At 32.6% G+C, this 19,192-nt stretch overlaps 1 protein-coding gene across 6 annotated transcripts in view; it reads right to left on the bottom strand.

Moving 5' to 3' along the window:
• Positions 1 to 19,192, bottom strand: part of LOC129804348 (cAMP-dependent protein kinase type II regulatory subunit) — a 117,135-nt gene that overhangs the window by 15,508 nt on the left and 82,435 nt on the right. For all 6 annotated transcript variants that reach the window (XR_008751972.1, XR_008751973.1, XM_055851587.1 and 3 more), the window contains 5 exons: positions 10,336 to 10,621; positions 10,125 to 10,220; positions 6,228 to 6,375; positions 5,947 to 6,022; positions 619 to 801 (listed from right to left, as the gene is read on the bottom strand). Coding sequence is in view for 4 of the 6 variants with exons in the window: in XM_055851587.1 (XP_055707562.1) it covers positions 619 to 801; positions 5,947 to 6,022; positions 6,228 to 6,375; positions 10,125 to 10,220; positions 10,336 to 10,621 (789 nt within the window). In the remaining 2 variants the exon portion in view is untranslated. The remainder of the gene's footprint in view (positions 1 to 618; positions 802 to 5,946; positions 6,023 to 6,227; positions 6,376 to 10,124; positions 10,221 to 10,335; positions 10,622 to 19,192) is intronic.

Below are 19,192 nucleotides of genomic sequence, written 5' to 3'. Positions count from 1 at the left end.
GGCTTTTCAGAATTTTGCCTTTCGGGACTTTGGCATTCGGGATTTTAGCGTTCGGGATTTTTTGGCTTCCGGAATTTTGGCTTTCCGGGACCTCTCCAAAATATATTTAAAAAATAAAACAACCAACGCATTTTCATTATATTTAATAAACACTTTTGTGAAGAATAAGAGTTGTAGTGGGTGACTACCATATGTTGCAAAGCGGCGTCCTTTGCTGATTTTAACTCCATTTTAATAATTTTCGATACAATCTTTAGTTAGTTAGTGGAAAAAGAAATTAGAAGAAAAGAAGAACGTAGGAAGCAAAACAAAATTTTTGCCATCAATTTTCATCTAAACTATTTTCATCTCAATATATTTTTTTTTGAATTGAAAAGAGCTTTCTCTATATCTAAAGCATTTTTTGTTGCTCTCCTAATAATTCAATCATTTCCCAATCGATCAAATTCGACAAGTGAATGGACAGAAGAATAAGAAAAAAAAACAAGAATAGAATAAATAGTAACAGAATTGAGAAGAGTGTGAGAAGAGGAAAGAGATATAGATAAAAGTAAAGAGGGCTAAAATTGCCGCAAGAAGGATGTGATATAGATAAACGATAAAAAAAGAGTCACTTACATGCCACTTTAACATTATCAGCAGCATAAGCGGACGCTGCTCTCGGTCTGTGCGTTACTAGTGCCAATTCACCAAAATATTGACCCTTTCCCAGGACAGAAATCTCTATTTCACCCTCATCCTGCTGAATACGAATGGACACTGCTCCATCCTCAATGAAGTACATTCCATCAGCAACATCTCCTGCAATTGTACATAAACAAGAAAAAATCCAACAACACAAAAAAACATTTAGATTGTCTCAAAGAGATAATTTTTTTTTTGTATAAAGTCTCTACTCAACAATAAAATATTTTGTCAACCACAAAAAAGAAATAAATCAAAAGTGTATTTTTCTTATTGATTTTTCTCATGGAAAAACCACATAAATTTTTCTTCTGTTGTACTCTCAAACTTATGCCAGATGGTTTGAGAGAAACTTTGTTGTCCTATTGTATGTGTTTAGGTCAGAGTTAATCGGACGAATAATTATTTCCATATACTTCTCCGGTTCAACATTGCTAGAAAAAGGGATAATTGTGCCTTCCGCAAAAATGGCACAAACCCACAAACTATTGAAATATTCAGGCAAAAGGGTTCATTGATCCGTCAACAGTTGTAGCTGAAATCCCTTTCGATAGGTAACAAGAACAAAGATAAGATATAACACCACATAAATGTGATTTGCATCAGTGTTGAAGAGAATAGTGCTAGACCTTATGTTGCAATAATTTACAAGAGATAAAAAAAAAACTAGATGAAAACTTGTTATTTATAAATATATACAAAAAAATCAAATACTGTTATATAACAAAAAGGATATTTTTGAACAAAGTCCTCTGTATTATAATATGAATTATTAAAAGCTGATTTCATATCAAATTTTAATTACAAAATTATAGCAATCAACAAAAAAATATTGATTTAATTCAAATTGCCTATCCTTGATTGAAAGTATATTTTATAAATTAAAACATTTTTTTTATTTCCTGGTACTTAAAAAAATATTTCATGCTCTTTGTTATAACTCATAATCGATAAAACTTTCATGGAACAACCCATTTTTCTAATAAACCTACTCACGTATTATAAGTATGTTGTGCAGTGCATCTCCTGGAAAGTATCCTGAATTTTGCCTTAAAAATCGTGTTTCAACATTTTTCCTTTAGGATTATCCGTGAAACGAGCTAATGCAATATTCAATACAGAGTAGATCATTGTAAGCTTTATTTAACAGAAAGTCTTTCAACATAAAATATCTTATCTCTTCCTGAATAACTAGAAGAGTTCCTAAGATTTACGCACAGAGCAGTAGCTTGAGAACCGCGTAACTCAATCTCAACTGTTAAACATTTAACCAATAACAACATAGCAAAGCAACAACTTTTGGTTCGCAAGTTGGCGTGAAACTTAATTTTTTCTCTTTCTTTTAGATTGGACTCTTTAAATAAAATTTCTTTTTTTGACTATAAAGCTCTTATTTCTGAATTTTGCCTAGTGCCAGTGGCTTATTCTATAGAATATATAAAAGAGAATGGACAAAAATTTCGTTCTTTTTTTCTACTTTGGGAAAAAGAGAATTTCATTTAATTTCTGCATTGCATTGTAAATTAATTATTCAAATTGAGTATCCTGTGGATGTGTGGCATATACAACCTGAGAAAGAGTTTTCCACCGTTTTCACTCTGGAGTAGGTTGGTAACCAACGCTAAGACGGCGGTGGCTGCAGAAAAATATTTGCAATGTAATGAATGGTGCGAAATCTCCAAAAACATTGATGACAATAAATCTATCCATCTATCTATCTATCTAGAAAAATTGTCTAGGGTAACTACCAAATTCCGGCATAGTTGTATGCAAACGCCAAAATCTTAGGGGGGAGGGGGGAAGTGGGCATCTTTAAATCGGGGCAGCTTTAAAGTTAGGCTTTTTTCTTCTATTTTTAATGGAACTAGGCCTTATCATGTTTATTACAAATTACAATATGGTAAGGCTCAGTTTCATTTAAAAATAGGAGAAAAAGTCAGATTTCAAAGGTGCCCTAATTCAAAGATGCTCCACTTCCCCCTAAGTTTGAAATGTAATATTTTTATTACAAATCCAATTTTTTATTCCTTCTTCTTAAGGAGTATTGCTTGGAACCTTCCAGACAGTTTATCCTCTAAAATCATTCTTACTACAGTAAAAAACTTAAAGAAAGGCCCTTTGCATTCGCGTCAATTCAATTATAAATACGTATTTATACGTATAAAGATTTTCGCATTTTCTTGTGGTTTTTTTTATAAATTTTCTGAAAATTGTTAAATAATGTTAAAGTGAATTTTCAGATATTTTTGTAAAAAAACCAATTTCCATTGAATTTTTCTTTTTTTTTTTAGCAATTTGAGAAGGATTATTGGATTCATATCAATATATATTTTCCTGTAAAATTTAAAAATTCTCATTTATAATTTACGCTTTTTTGAAAGTAATAAGTAAAATTCCAATAAGAATTCGGAAAAGAAAATGTGCAAAGTTAATTTTTACCTTATTTTTCTCTGCAATATTATTCGGCAATAATTCTTGTTATTTATTTTTTCAATATTTTCACATTTTCTTGTATTTTTTTTGTGATTTTTCGAACCAATTTTCAAGCGATCAGGCATATTAAATGTTAAGAGGTTACGAGTTTTCGCCAAGAAAAGTTTTTTTAGTCGCTAATTGGGTATTTTTTCGGATGTAACGGGTATTTTTGTAACATTTTTGCAATACTTGAGAACCTCGTCAAATATTCATGATATTTTCGCAATGTTTGATAAACCATTCACTGACACTTCCGCTATTTAAATGGCAGTTTCAGGATTTTTACATACAATCACTCAAGAGTAAAATTCATCCGTTTTCTTTTCTATTTTACGTGGAGTATTTGAAGGAATTTTCTCAAATAAAGACTTTATTAAGGTAAAGAAAAGAGTTTCAAACATTGTAAATAGTTTTTTAATAGAGAAGTTACAATTTTTCTTAGATTGTATGCCAAATAAAAAAGGGTAATATAGATGCGGATATCAAGCATCTCACTCAATAATTTTTTTCTAATTTAAGGAAGAACACGTAACTACACGATTTTTAAATATTTGTTCTATTATTATCTATGTATTAATTTTATAATAACTGACATTATTTTGCTGCTTGAAATATTAGTTTTGTTGGTTCTTGAGATCTAACAATTTCAATTTACTAAAAAAGAACCTTTTCCTGATAAACTCCCTATAAATTATGCGATCTTTTTCCTCCGGTTTTAGTTAAAATAAAAATTAAGAGTTTTAAAGAGTTCACGGCCAAGTAAACTGCTAAAAATCTGTTCAATTTCGTATTTATTAAGAATATAAATAGGTTTATCAAACATCTAATCGTTAAATGGTCACAACCGTTTTTTTTATTTACGAGAGCTGAAACAAAATAATATTATATTAAAATAATAAATAATGTGGAAAATGATTGGTATCAAAATCAAACAATTAGAAAAATAATAAGAGCAGATAACAAGAAAAAAGTTCGAAATTCCTGCACAGTTTATTAAGAAAAAACTTTATTGAAATTTATTATAAATATACGGAAATTGTATTTATTAAGTGAAATAATCATTTAAAAACCATTTAAAACTTTAAAAAATGCGATATTTTAATTTATTTGTTTATTTTCTATGTAAGTAAATCAAACTCTCACCGGGAATTCTCCTCGGTTTTTTATGAGAAAATTTCCAATCGAAAATTTCGTAGATACCAAATAGGCGCATTTCACACGGAGAGTTGGCTTTTCCCATAAAATCAAACTCTCACATCTGGAGGATACGGCCCCAGGTGAACATTTCGCCCATACATATCTATGACCGGAAAATCCTCCATTTTGAGCTTTTACAATATTTTTAAACTAAAAAAAAAAAACACTTTTAAAGGCCTATTTCTCAACCAATTTGCTTGAATTTGGATAATTTTGGAAAGGTCTTGAAAATTCCAACTGGGGTAAATCGGTTTTAATCGGTAATGAACTAGTAAACTACTCATAAATGGTTTATAAAGCTACACGGTAAGAGATATTGACTTCCGGGCTTTGGTAACCTCCCCCCCCCTAAGTCCATATATTGTCTAGGGAGTCTGTCTTTTTGATCTCACGGATTCCGCCCTCTCGTTATTCTCTTTCATTTGCTTTCGGATTTGTTTTGGAAGTAGCTCAGGTATACATTTCGTCTATGTACCAATGCTCGGACAATTCGTCACTTTTGAACCGGTATGCATTAAAAAGACAAAACTGTATGCTTCTGATATTTTTAATTTACACAAAAAATCTGTAAATGGTTGATCTACAGGACTATAACCGTAAAATATTCTTGATAGAAATTTTGACATTTTGAATTTCCTAATTTATCTTCTTAAAAATTCAGAAAATATTACTTTTTATAAATTTTAAGTAAAAACTAAGTTATGTAAGAGTTTTCAGAAAATAGAAAGATTTACAATCATTTCCAAATGTTTCGTAAACTCTCTGAATGTCATTAATGTACATTAATTTCATGATTACATTTGAAATGGCTCATTCAGGGAATCCAAAGATTTCGAAGAAACACTTTTTAATCATATCTAATTCCCAGGAAAACTAAGAGCATTTCAGAGTTTGAATGTTAGACAAAATTTCTGCATGAATTATAATCTATATGCTTCGTTCAATTTCTCCTATGAGGGTAATTCTGAAGTTTTCCCATTTATAAATCTACTTTTATATACCAAAAGTGTTTATCTTTCAACTATTATCCATCGTCACATTAGGATTTTCTACCCACATATTAAACACAATAAAAACAAGATCGATTTTAATGGGATTCTTTTGGGTTGTTTATCATTAAATATTTGAAAATGTCGTGAATAGATATCATTTACCACGAATATATTTTTCCTATTCTAAACTTTTCGCATTTTAAGCATTTTCTATACGGGAAAGTATTGTTAAAAGTTTTACCAAAGAGATGACTTTACTATCAACTTTTGTCACATGTTTTATTATTTGAATTTTTTTCGTTTTAGGGAAACCTTTCAGAATCTTCTAAATCACAAAACTTTTTCAATAGATAGTCTACAATACTTTTTCCTCTGACCTCATTTCAATTTTTTTTCATCTTTTTGTTGTTGAGCATTGTAACGTGGTGAAATTCTTTTGTGCGTTTGTGGGAGGAAAAAGAGTTTATGAACTTATAAAAGAAAAATCAGCAAATTTGTTTAACCTTGTGTATGTGTTGTGTGTCAATAAGAATGATTTTCTCTGTGTCCTGAACAGATTATAATTCTGAATGTTTGCCAAATATACTCATTTATTTACCTTGCTTAATAATTCTCTCTCCTTTACCGTACGATTTTGGTATGAGGGCATCAGCCAGATTCATTCGTTCATAGTTCTGCAAAGAGAAAGAACATATTCGTCAAAGGGGAGAAATCTCTCTTTTGTGTAACTTTGGAAGGTTTGAGGTGAAAAAGGGTTGTTTTGCGTTAAATGTAGCAAATACTTCCCCTTCCCCTGCCAACAACCAACAACATCAACAACATAAAGAATCTCAGCTAAAAACGAAGAAGATGAATTAAATAACTCCAATGTTAACTTACTTGTAGCGCTTTTAGCATTGGTACATTGTCCAAAAGAGATTCATACATTTTTCGCTTTCTGAACGCCGATTTCAATAGAATCCTCCGGAATGTTTGTCGATCCATCGCCCACAGTTGTCCCTCAGTGGCTGCTTGAATAGTGGCCGCTCTGGACAAAAGGATCACGGATTTAGTGCTTTTGCATTTTCCACTTCCCCATCTATCCGTTTTTTTTTTTGACCCAAAACAAAACCTTGTCATCTCACAAAATAAAAGCTCTTTTGTCTTTTCCCACGCTCTGATTCACAAAATCATCCCTCCCTCTTAAAATTACTGATGATTAAACTGCGATTCCTTCATAGTCACAGATACAACAATGCTGCGGTACACATCATCACCTTTGATTGAGCTTATATTCACACAGTAGTGTAATTACGAAAATTACCAAAATCGATTTGGCCAAGGGCGAGCCTCATTTCTGAATTTAATTGGAAAGAAATTTAATATTTCCCCGGTTTCGCGAAATCATTAAGTGTTTTTTTTTTGGATCTTGAAGAACTTTTCTTGAGTTTTGAATTATATTTTAGGATTCTTTTTAGAAGTTTTGTACGCGAAATTCTTTAAAGTATTAGTTGAATGGATATAACTTTTGAAATTGTCTTGAGTTTTGAGAAACCTTTAAAGCTCTTCTCAAATTTAGCGAAAACTTCTTTGGGTTCGTTACAACTCGTGAAGTTTTCTTCGCCTTCTTGAAAACGTTTTGGGTTTTTTAGGTGCTTTCGAAAACTTTTAAATATAAATATTTTGGATCATCACTTACAAGATGACCAGATTATAATATCGACTGTGAGCCGATCCACTTCACTAGCTCCTAACACTTCCACGTGTCACTACGAACACATATCCGTATTTACAGGGGATCCCAGGATTAGGCACATTTTTAGGACCAAAAAAATCGCGTGAAATGGCATTATGCATCTAGAAAATTTACATAACCACAGGAGGTTTCTTTCGAATTAATTATATAAAAGCCGCAATTAGGGTGGAATAACCGGCTATCGCCATATTTAGGAAAAAATTAAATTCATTTAATCATAACTTTTGAATCTTTGTTACAAGATAAGTCAAATTTGACACAAAGTTACTTAGATGTATTGGCTCTAGATACGTGAAAACAATGATCCTAGAACATAACGCTGGACTACTTAAAAAACTGATTTCTATTAATAATGCAAAAATAACCATTTCGTCGCCACTTTTTACCACTTTTCGCCAGTTTCGTAAAATTTGTAACCACTTCTCGCCACCCACTTGAAAAGAACCACACTCGGTTATTTTAGGCAATGCTATGAAAAGAATACATTCACCATTTCTCTTTCCTTGTGATCACTTTATTATTACTCTCTTTAAATGATTTTTCTTCACTTTTATTTGAGAAATCAAATTATGGGGCTTTTGCAGAAAGTAAACAATGCAGATTTGACAACTGAGAATGTACGAAGTGAAGTTAGCGTCGCCTATTGAAAAGAGATGGCGACAGGTGGTAAAATCAATTCCAGAATATTACCACTCCTCGCCATGCCTCATTTTTATACAAAAATAATATAAAATGAAATATTAATTGACTAAATACAAATTTTATGTATTCCACAAGTGCAATTAAATATTCAATAGACAAATTATTTACCCAAATGGGTATTTTTGGCCTGATGAAAATTTGACGACACTTAGTACATTTGGTAAGAGATGTTGGATTCGATGCACTTGCTTAAAATATTGCTCTAAAAAGTGATCAAAATCGTGAATCCAAAACGAATAATTATTATTTTTCGATTCTATGCGTAGAAGCAGAAACAATACAAAAAAATTGCGACTCATTTATTTCATAAATTGCGAAAAATAGCGATTTCAATGCAAGTGGCGAGAAGTGGGGCACTGGCGAGAACTGGTGATTCCACCCTATTCAAAATTTCGTTGACCGTATAGAATGATTTCAGCGTGTGCCAAATTTCGGCCAGCTCCTAATTTCGGCCAGCTCCTAATTTCGGCCACTTTGAGTGTAATTTCGGCCATGCAAATAAATTAATTAAAATTATGTATGTAATTTTCGGATAGTCAATGAATTCGTTTGGTTTTAAATATTTATTCATTTTAGGATGTATTAACACAAAGACCGTTAACTTTTAGGTATAATTTGAATTTAAATTGCTTTGTAAAAAAAACTCAGTGTGGAAAGAGTCTTACAAAAAATGTGATAGATCGATTGTGTTTCTAGCAATCTTATGCCGAAAATAGACACAGGCTGATCCTCGAGAATACTCAGCTCGAAAAATTTGGCGGTAAAGGATCAGCCCAAACTATCATACACTGAGGAGAGGTTTTAGGATCAAGGATTAGCGTTTTCAGCGTAAATTTCTATTAAATCTCCACACTTTGATTACTTAAGGACTTCTTAAGTGCATTATCAATGGATTTTTCATACAGGAAAGAGCACTCTGATTTTCTCTTTACTCCAATCTTTATGCATTTTAAGATTTTGCAATATTGCGTACCATTACTCTCCATGTTTTTTTTTTTTAACCAAATTGACATTTCGAAAAGCACCCAGAAACACCCAAAGTGAAGCTTTTTATTTTCAACACTGACGCCGATGTCGCCTAATCCCCGTAATTTCACTAGACCTCATGAATTTAGAAGATCAGCCTGATTCTCCAAATTATGGGCTGATCCGTGAGTGTATCGACACCAATCCTCATTTTTCGGGCTGATCCCTAAGCCGATTTCTGTGTTTATTTTGGGCTTTACGATTTGTGGTGAAGTGGAAAAGGTTTTCCTTAGGTGTTTTTCATGAAAATTGATTAAGGAAAGTGAGGGATGCTTCGCACGCGCGAGTCTTCGAACAACCCGAGTTTTCTCTTTGTTTAAAAAGTGCTAGTTCCTCATTTCTTAGGCATTAGATAAACCTCATCTTCACTGCAAAAATAGGCAACCTAGCCCTTCTTTCCTAGGTTCTAGAATCACAAATGCAAAAATGGCCTAAAATGGGAAATTTTGATGACTCACATTTCGTGTGATTTTTCACAGTTAAATTGATTTTCAGAAATAATCACTTACACCAATAGATGAAGGGTTAATCTGCGTTGATATTTACGTAATATTTTTTGCATCGAAGGAAAATTATTTTCCGAGTGGCGAAAAAATCCTAAATACTACACTGCGTATTGGTTCAACCACTGAAAGTGTTATGGTTCGCCAACTCATCAGGTAACACCAGTAGCTTAAAATCACAACATAACCTCAAAGAGGAAAACAAAGGAAAAGGAAGATGAAGAAAAGACAGCTGATAAATTTTTAGGGTTGTCACATTTGAAATTTTCACATTTTAGTCGATTTTTCGACATGCATGCCGAAATTTGGCATATTTACCCTACGACTTTTTTCGAGACGGAGGGAGTATGTATTAACCCTTTAAGGACGATTGGAACACCGGTGTCCCATAAAGAAAATAATTTTTCTTGACTACCTAAAGTTATTTTTTTCTTTATATTCTTTATATTTTTTTGCAAAAACTGAATGGGCCTTTTTAAGATTAGATATAATATTTTATTTTGTTTTAGTTTATTTTTGTTTGTTATTTATAACGATTAAACACAGAGGCAATAACTTCGGTTTGAAAAGAAATATTGTATAAAATGTTTCAAGGCGAATTTCTCAAGACTAAATCTATTATCATATTTATCACTTCTTTTAAGTAATTTTAAAAACTCTTGTAAGAGTTTTCTTTTAAAAATATCCTGTACTTTTCAAGATATAACTGATAACCTCATTCAAGTTTATTTACAAACATGATTTTCAATAAAAAAATCACACATACCATAATCTAAAACAACCTTATCACTAGGTTTTTATTTCACTCACCTCGGCATATTGTACAAAAGTGCCAATTCACCAAAACTACCACTATTGTCGTAGGTATGGATGAGAGTTTCACCGACAAAAGCTCGGTATTTTCCCCTGTGCAGACAAGTGTGAAAAAAAAAAATTGTTGTCACAAGGTGAGAATCAATGGACTATAACTCTTCTGCCAAATCATCCCTCCCAAGCAAATAAAAAGGAAAAAAAAACTTACGATTCAATCACGTAGAAATTGTCACCATCATCACCTTGTCGAATAATGTACTCATCTGCTCGAACTATCTTCTCAAACATAGCATCAAGCACTTGGTTCATCTGTTCTTTGTCCAGCGACCTGAACAACAGAATATTCTTCACTGATTCCACTAGACGCGATCGCTGTTCGTCTGTCTTGGGGAAAATTGCAGTGGCACCTTCATCATCATCTGGATCATTTTCAGGATCATATGTTTCAGCAAAGACAGATTTGCGTCGTGTTGCGAAGCGTGTTACGAGGGGTTCTGCAAAAACAGGAAAAAATTGCATGTTGTAGGTAGGTTTCCTAGGAAAAATATTTGAAAAATCAAGCTTCAATTGCTCAACACGAAACAAAAATTCAAATTTTCAGGATCTTTTTTGTCTTTCCCATAATATTTGTTAATTTTAAACTTAAAATAAAGGGCGAACTTTTACCGATAGGGGCGCCTTAATAAAGAAATCTTAGAGCTATTATCGAGATTAGTGTTCAGTGTGTAGATGAATTAAGGGGGAATCCTGAATTACAAGGTCAAAGGTGGTCTTTTTTTTTATTGTTTAAGCCAATAGATAAACTATCTAAGAATATACCATAAAAAATTCAAATGCCCATTCGAAATATTTTCGAAGATACAGAGACGAAAGCAAAGGAACGCCGAGCAGATTTGCAAGCGTTCGGACGAACATACACAATTTTGAAGCTCGTTTTCTCCATTTCTTGGCGAGAAAGATTTAAAAAAAAACTTATGGACCGATTTAAATTTATAAAGGATTATTCTATATTGTAGAACTTAAATGATAATTGAAATAATATTTTTCAAATATCTTTTACAGGGTGTTGAAGTTAATATATAGCCTTATGTTTAGGAAACATTGTATTCTTTAGGCATGAAATAAACTTCAAATTGAATTGAATAGAAATAATATTTCTTCTCAAAACATGCGTTTTTGAAAAACCCTTAAAAAAAAGTTCATATTTCACAATTTTCTCCGGTTTTTTTTTTAGTTTAACTATGAAAATTGTTTTTTAATGTGTTTTAGGTCGGTCGAGAATTACGGACTGTAGACTTCTCGCCAATTAAAGAGTGCTGCGACGAAGCATTTTAGTGAACGTATCATTAGTCTCGTAAGTCTGCCATTTTGTTATATTCTTTATCGAAAAAAATTTAAACACATGAAAAACGTATAAACATATGCCGAACATTTTAAGAAGCTTGGTCTTTTCTTTCTCAAAAAATCGCGAAAAACTGCAAAGTATTGGGTTTCCAATTCAGGTTTCAATTGTAAAAAAGTTGCGTTAAAATCGACCATTTTGAAGTAAATCGTTTCAAAATGCTCCATTTTGACGAAAATTTCTCATAATGTATAGAGACTAAAAATTAATTTTGAAACTATTTAAAAATATTCAAGAACTTCACTCTTCATCTCAAAAAAGAACACATCGACAATTTTCTTTTAGAACAATTTTATGCAACATTCATCAGTTATAATAGATTGCAGTGAATGAGATAGGGTAAAGCTTCAAAAGAAAAGTTTCCAACCAAAGAGAGCAAAGTAAACAATCTGAAAAAAACTTTTCAGCACTATAGGGCTATAAGTCAAGTTATGTAAATAACTTTCTGCATAATTTGTCTCGTATAATTGATAACTCTATTCTAAGTATAGTACATTGCTGAATAATTAGCGGCGAATCTTTTAAAAACCGTCTCCGCACTTTTACAATTTAGAAATCAGTTTTTTTTGCCTTTTGTAGTAATGATAATTTACGGAAATTCACATTTCACCGGTCTGGAAATGCACCCAATTATTAAAACTCATGAGAACGATTAAGTTCATAAAGAGCGAGATAGTCATAAATGATAAAATGGTCTGAAATATAACATAGGGTAAGTGTGCCAAATTTCGGCATAGTTGCATGCAAGCGTCAAAGTCTCAAGTTTGAAATGTAATATTTTAAATACAAATTGATGTTTTTTATTATTTCTTCTGAAAGAGTGTTGCTTGGAACCTTGTAAAGAATTTACCGTCTTTATTTGCTCTAAAATCATTCTTAATACATTTTAAAATTAATAAAAATGTAGACATAGCTTTGGTGCTCTATTTCGGCCACCTTCATTCTCATAATTCCTTGCCCTTCAGAAATTCTTCCAATACCTTTTCACGTCATCTCGTTTGTTGAAGCTACATTTTTTATTATTCTTTTGCATTGTATAATCTCTAGAGTACGTAAAATCTAAAAGTTCATGGAAATTCGAGGAACAAAAAAGGTGGCCGAAATTGCAAGCTGGCCGGAAATTGGCACACTTACCCTAGTTCTTAAATAATAAAAATAAACAAGGTGTCTACACATTATGAGAAATTTCTGCCAAAAATTAGCTTCAAGAAGTGTGCATCAAAAAATTCCCTACACACTGATATGAATTTTTGACAAAGATGGGTTTTTGAAAAAAAGTTGTCTAATGTGTAGGTAATTTCTTTCAAAAATATTAATATGGTAATTAATATTAAGATGGTAATTTCGATCAAAATTTTTTGAATGAAATTACCCGTTATGGCCTTTACATACTAGTAGAAATTTCTTGAAAAAATGCCTTTTTAAAGAAAATTTCCCCTATCCTTGTAGGCAGAAACCTCAGAATTTAAAAAAAAGCCAATTTTTGACGAAAATTGCTTCTAGTCTTTTCGTACAGAAGTAGATCTTGAAAAATTCGAAAATCTATTTGAAGATCCAAAACAGAGACTTTCTTACTCCTTAATACTTTCGCAAGGTGGCGGTAGTTACATCGCGTTCGAATTTCGAAATGCTCTAGTGTTAAAATGTGACGGTCTTCACATTGTTGTGAAGAAAAAAACAGAACAACGACGTTTATTGTTCTTGCCCCAGTTTTTAATCACTCCATAATTACTGAGTAACTCTTTTGCTGGCTTTTTAGTGTGATATTTTATAAATTTTCCACACCTTGTTCGAAATGAAAATTCGAAATTAAATTTGAATTCTTCGAAATTCAACGACTTTTTGTGCAAATAGAGTTCCATTTACCTTTTATCCAAGATACTATTTGAGAATCAAAATCTACTTCTGTTTGGGTTCAGTGTGTAGACACCATTACACATTGGAGCAAAATTCATCAGTCATTTTTGACAGAATTCTTGAAAGAAATCATTACGATTCCAGATTGTTTGAATGAGCCGAAAAAACTTTTGAGTTTATTAGCTGTTTTCTGTCATTGTAGAATGAATTAGCAAAAAATACAAATACAAAATAAAAGCCAATTTAATATTGAATACGCAACCGAAAACCCCAAATTGGCACCCTACGTAGTTTTGTAGATATATCGTGAAATGTGTATGAAAATAGGGAAAAATTTACACTAAAACCGGTCGCATTTTTCAGAGCTAATGTCACCCCCCTGGTTTCGTGAGTGTGGAACACAACAAGGATTGGGAAAAACAGTCCAGACAGGAACCAAGAAGTCTATAAGGCAGAGGTACTTAAGAATAGTCATGTGATAAAAAAAGTTCAGGACATAGATTTTTCCTTCCCATTTTTCATAAAAATAGCACCATAAATCGTAATTTTTCTCAGATTTCTTGAATTAAAATTTCTCTCTGTGTAAGTTTATAAATTTCAACATACAGATTTTTGGCACTCAAACGTACAGCAAATTTTAAAATTTATAATTTACATTGATCATAAATTTAATACGACATGGGGAAGTCTGTTTGACTGCCACTTGAGTGAGGGCAAGTGAATGAACTCCTGATTTCTTTTTTTTTTTTGGTATGTCCTTGTAGGATATTTTGTTTAAATTTCCAGAGAAAATTTATGGGTCGTATATATCTCTGTCTACCAGAGACGATGTGGAGACAAAAATGGACAATATGGACAATGTATGATTTCAAAATAATTCACAATATCATTCCAAATTATTTCTGCATCTTGAAATTTACACGATATGTGAGCAATAGATAGTCACGTCACATTACTGCTAATATGAGATGAAATCGTAAAAAAGTCGTTAAAGCATGACACATGAGAAAAAAAATCACGATGTAATCAATCACAATTAAAATAGAAGACGAATCAATTTTTACCACTCAATCATTATTGATCTCAGTGTACTTCACAATCTCTCAATTTTTTTTATATCATGAGCGTAAAATATTGCTTTTTCCTCTTTATTATGTGTTGTATGCTTTTTCTTGTCAACACCAAAAGAAGTCTATTGAAGTGTAAGATATTGAATATAGCCTATAACACTAGCAGACACAAAAAAAAATGAGAGACAACCAGAAAAAGTGTTGAACAATTAGTGTAACATTTTCATTGTCATTGTCGATTATGGCTCAATCAGACATACTTCCTCGCATCGATAGCATTGCCCAAATTGATATATTGCGGAATAATTGACACAAATATCGTCAATCAATTTTCCACATGCAAGACATTTGACATAAAAACATATATAGTACAAAATATATCATCGAAATATTACTCATCTCACCAAGCCCTTGGCATTTTTTCCTACATCAACCCCTCAAACCACCTTATTCTTCATTTTATTATCTCTGTATCTAAATCTCTTGCAGGATCATGACGTCATTTCACATACAATTTTATTAGCATTATTAATTCAGGGAGATTGAGAGATGAGTTTTATTTGACAAACACATAAAAAAAAAGTTATTCAGGCGAAAGTAACACAGGACTGAAGAGACGAAACTGATGGTGGGTAAAGAAGCTCCTATTATGACAGACATTTTCTCCTCCAACTCCTTTCCCTTAACATTACTTCTCCATGACATCAAATTTCCAAACTTTATACAAACTTTCTGTCAGACATGATAATATCCTTATATAAATGTTACGAAAATCAAATAGAATCCTAACTAAAATTACATATCTTCACTACGGTTACGAAATTTCAAAAGGACTCATGATGGATTTAAAGCTCCAGCTTTCATCTGGCTTATCGCGCTGGCTTAGTAAAACAACATCTTAAGCTTTATTTAGTAGAATTAGGGTACAATGGGGTAATTTTGAACAGAATCTAATATTGAATTTTGATATTTTATTACTGTTTCAAATGGGTGGAAAGTCATGAAGAACTGCTATGTAGACTTAGATTCTGTTCATAATGCCAAAATCGTAAAAGCCAAAATTCCGTATGATCAAAATCCTGAAAAGGACATAATTATACGGAGGATATTGTGAAGAATTTCTTAAAACACAGAAAATATCCTTTTCCCTCTAACAAACGCGGGTGCAATCGTGGAAGTAGCTATGACACGTAAAATTCGGGATATTGGCGTTCGGAATTTTTGGCTTTTCGGGATTTTGGCTTTTGGCATTTTAGCGTACGGAATTTTTGGTTCGGGATTTTGTCGAACGAGATTTGTTTTTCATTCAGGGTTTAGACGTATTCGGGATTTTGACCAGGACTACCCTAGCATTTCAAGTTTGATTTCTGATTTTCACAAAAAAAAAAATAGGAGAAAAGAGTGATAGGTAGATTATTTGATAACTTCAGCTTTAATTCCAAAACATCGTTGGAAATCGTGCTACACATTCGAGACATTAATCTTCATTATAAGAACAGAATTTTTGATCAGTAGTAGTAGAAACATCTACTATAGGGGGAAGTAGGGCATCTTTGAAATTGGAATTTTTCACCTATTTTTAAATAAAATTGAAACTTATCGTGATATAATTTAGCTCCACAAACGTTTTGTAAAGTTAAACGACATCATGATAAGGCTAAGTTCCACAGGTGAAAAATTCCAATTTCAAAGGTGCCCCACTCTCGAATTCCACGGAGAGAGCAGTATATATGTATAATCCCTTTATTTTTGCATCCCCTCCCCCTAAATCTCCATCTTCCACTCCCAAGAGACCAATTTTCTCAACAAATCTTCGCGTTTCAGACAATTTTTGAGAAATGTCGTCACGCTGTTTGTTTGTCTGTCCGTCTGGCTATTGCCAGCTCTAGAGTCCAAATGGTAAAAGATAGCGACTTAGGACCTTCGGGGGACCCCCCATAAGTCGACCCAAGAATGGTTAACATGCCCCTCATTTTTCCTCCATCGCTTCCTCATCAAAACCATGTCTGTTTGGGATTGCTTGAAAACGCGTTGCGTGATTTTTTTTTCATTTTTGGATATGTTTTAAAGATTACCCAGGCGGACATTTTACTATATACGAAAATACCGTTGAATCATTGCTAATAACCGTTTTTCAAGGTCAAAGGTTAAAAAGACACTAGAGAGCGTATTTATCAAGCGAATGGGGTCATGTTTCGGTTCGTTGGAATTTCCTATAAAATTAAACGGTTCCAAGAGCCTCGGAGTGGGTCAGTGGATAGAGCAGTGGCTCTATGACTGTGAGGTCTTGGGTTCAAAGCTGAGCAGCAGCAGAAAAACATTTCTCATGCCATATAGGCTTTGAATTCGTCCAGTGAATGAATGGATAGTAATGCCAATGGTGCATATTGGCAAAAAAGTGAACCACCTAAACAATAGAGGCTGGTATGAGAACGAGTTTCGGCTTGAAAGTGGGTACTTCAGTCGATACAAATTTTCACTGTCACTGACCCAAACATACACCGAGAAGGAATGCTGTGATATAGTATCAGCACTGATAGCCCACAGAGCTGCGATATAGAGCGGCTACCCGTATCGGGGGATAAGATAGAACAGGAGTGGGGAAGCATAAGGGGCCCAGTTGGTGGCCTGGATGCATCGGAAATCCGAAATGGAGAACTGACCCCTGGCATAATCTTGTCTTAAACCGGTTCCAATCTGTTCTGAACCGGTTCATAGCCGATAACTAATTTTGATCCGAAAATCAATTCAATTATACTTTTAAAACAATTTTGGAGGATCTTTTGAATGACTTATGAATCGGTTCAAATCGGTACTTTTGAGGTATAGCACCTAAGTCACGAGTTTGAGCATTTCGCAATGAGTGGGACACTTCGCCACCCCTTTGTTAAAATATAAAAATTACACCTCTAAGAAGCCGAACGCTTGGAGTAATTTTCTTTAAAAAGTGTTTTTCTCAAGAACCAACTTTCTCAGTTTTATATCAGTAATAAAACAGGATCGAGTCTATTCAGTAAAAAGTGAAAATATTTCATTTTTTATCTTCCAAATGTTTATTAAAGTGCTCTAAAAAATCCTGAATATTTCAGGCTTCAAGTTTAAGTTGAAAAAAAACTTATGCAATTTTAGTCTTCCAAATTTGGTTCTCTTTAAAAAAAATTGAATAATTGAAAAATTGAATTAACATAATAATCGCATTATTAATTATTTTCTAATGATGTTCAAGTTCCGGTTAATTTAGTAATAATTCGCAATGTGAGGGTGCAAACAACAAACAATGAATAATTAGTGCAATATGGAAAATTTTGAATTAGGTGAGTATTACCACACAATGAAGTTTTATTGTAGGATGAATCTGTTATTCAAACAATTTCATCTCATATGCACTTTCAAATTAGTAAAATGGTTTCATTTCATGAAATCACGTAAAAGCAAATTTTCCATATAAAACGAAAAAAAAACATTCTAATAAATACTTTGGAGTGATATACAACCGTAATCCACTCATCCCCATGTGGCACTTAACCACCCCCCATATATAGAAATCACGAGTAAAATATGATAATTGCCAACTATTTGGGAGAGAAATGTTGAATTTCCATTTCAAAGAGATTATCCCATAAATTTGCATTTGGCTGGAGACCTCTATGTACAGCATAACTGTATAGATAAATCTAAATGCTTTATCAATGGATTACAAGATTGCCATCAAGCTCATTCGCTTTGGCATTGAAATTGAAAATTCAACAGTTTGTACATCGTGTCAATTGCAAGTTATCACAGAGATTATTTATGTGCTAAGTATTATTATTATTCTTTCATATACCCTCACATTTCCATAGACACAAGATTAATGTGTTATACAGTAATATTTAATAAACATATGAATATAATATGGAGTATCTGGGTATCTTGGGGAAAAAAAAGAAAGTTAAGATATAATTGAATTTCTTTCAGGGAGAAAACTCTCGTCTCTCAATATATAGATTATTTTTCATGTCGCTGTGTAATGTGATATCATTTTCCAAATTGATTTTTAATAAATTACTAGCCATGAGTCTGCACAACATCACCTAAAGTGGAGATGAGAGGAAGTATCTGTTCATCAACTTCCCAACTCCTTTGCAGCTTCCATACAATATATATACTATATATATATAATATATATATATATATATATATATACCATTTGATTTGAATTGCTTGTGATAGACATGCATGTCACTTCAAATGGCATCATCACATTAAATACCTGACAAAATAGATTGATATATGTGCAGAAGGAGGAAATTCACATTGTTTGCTGTCTCTCCAGCAAATTCAATTGATATTTCCTCCTTTCTGCAAAAGGTAAAAGATAGTATTGTCGAATACAGAAATCAATAGAACATTTTCACATATGGCACAATTTAGTTCATATGCAACAGATTTCTTGCCTCCGCCATTCGTCCCCGCTATCCCCAAGGCCCCCCCTCCCGGATTAGCAATTATATGAATGTATAGTAGATATTTGATCAGATTTTGATGGATTTTCACCGTAGCTTGGGAAAATATGATTGAATTGTACGCAAAAGTCTATTTGATTTTCCTGACACTCATTCAATTTGCGCTTCTCCCTGAAATACATCCACTGCAATTATTTTGCTAAAGTCACTTTTCACATTGTGACACAACGATTGATGTTTGAAGAGAGTAATCTAAGGGCTATTTGCATAATAAATTTTGTCTCTAAGTAA

The sequence above is a fragment of the Phlebotomus papatasi genome, chromosome 2 (assembly GCF_024763615.1).
Source record: "Phlebotomus papatasi isolate M1 chromosome 2, Ppap_2.1, whole genome shotgun sequence".
Classification (NCBI taxonomy): Eukaryota; Metazoa; Arthropoda; class Insecta; order Diptera; family Psychodidae; genus Phlebotomus; species Phlebotomus papatasi.
The sequence above is the reverse complement of the archived record's forward strand: the minus strand, read 5'-3'. Positions and strand labels throughout refer to the sequence as shown.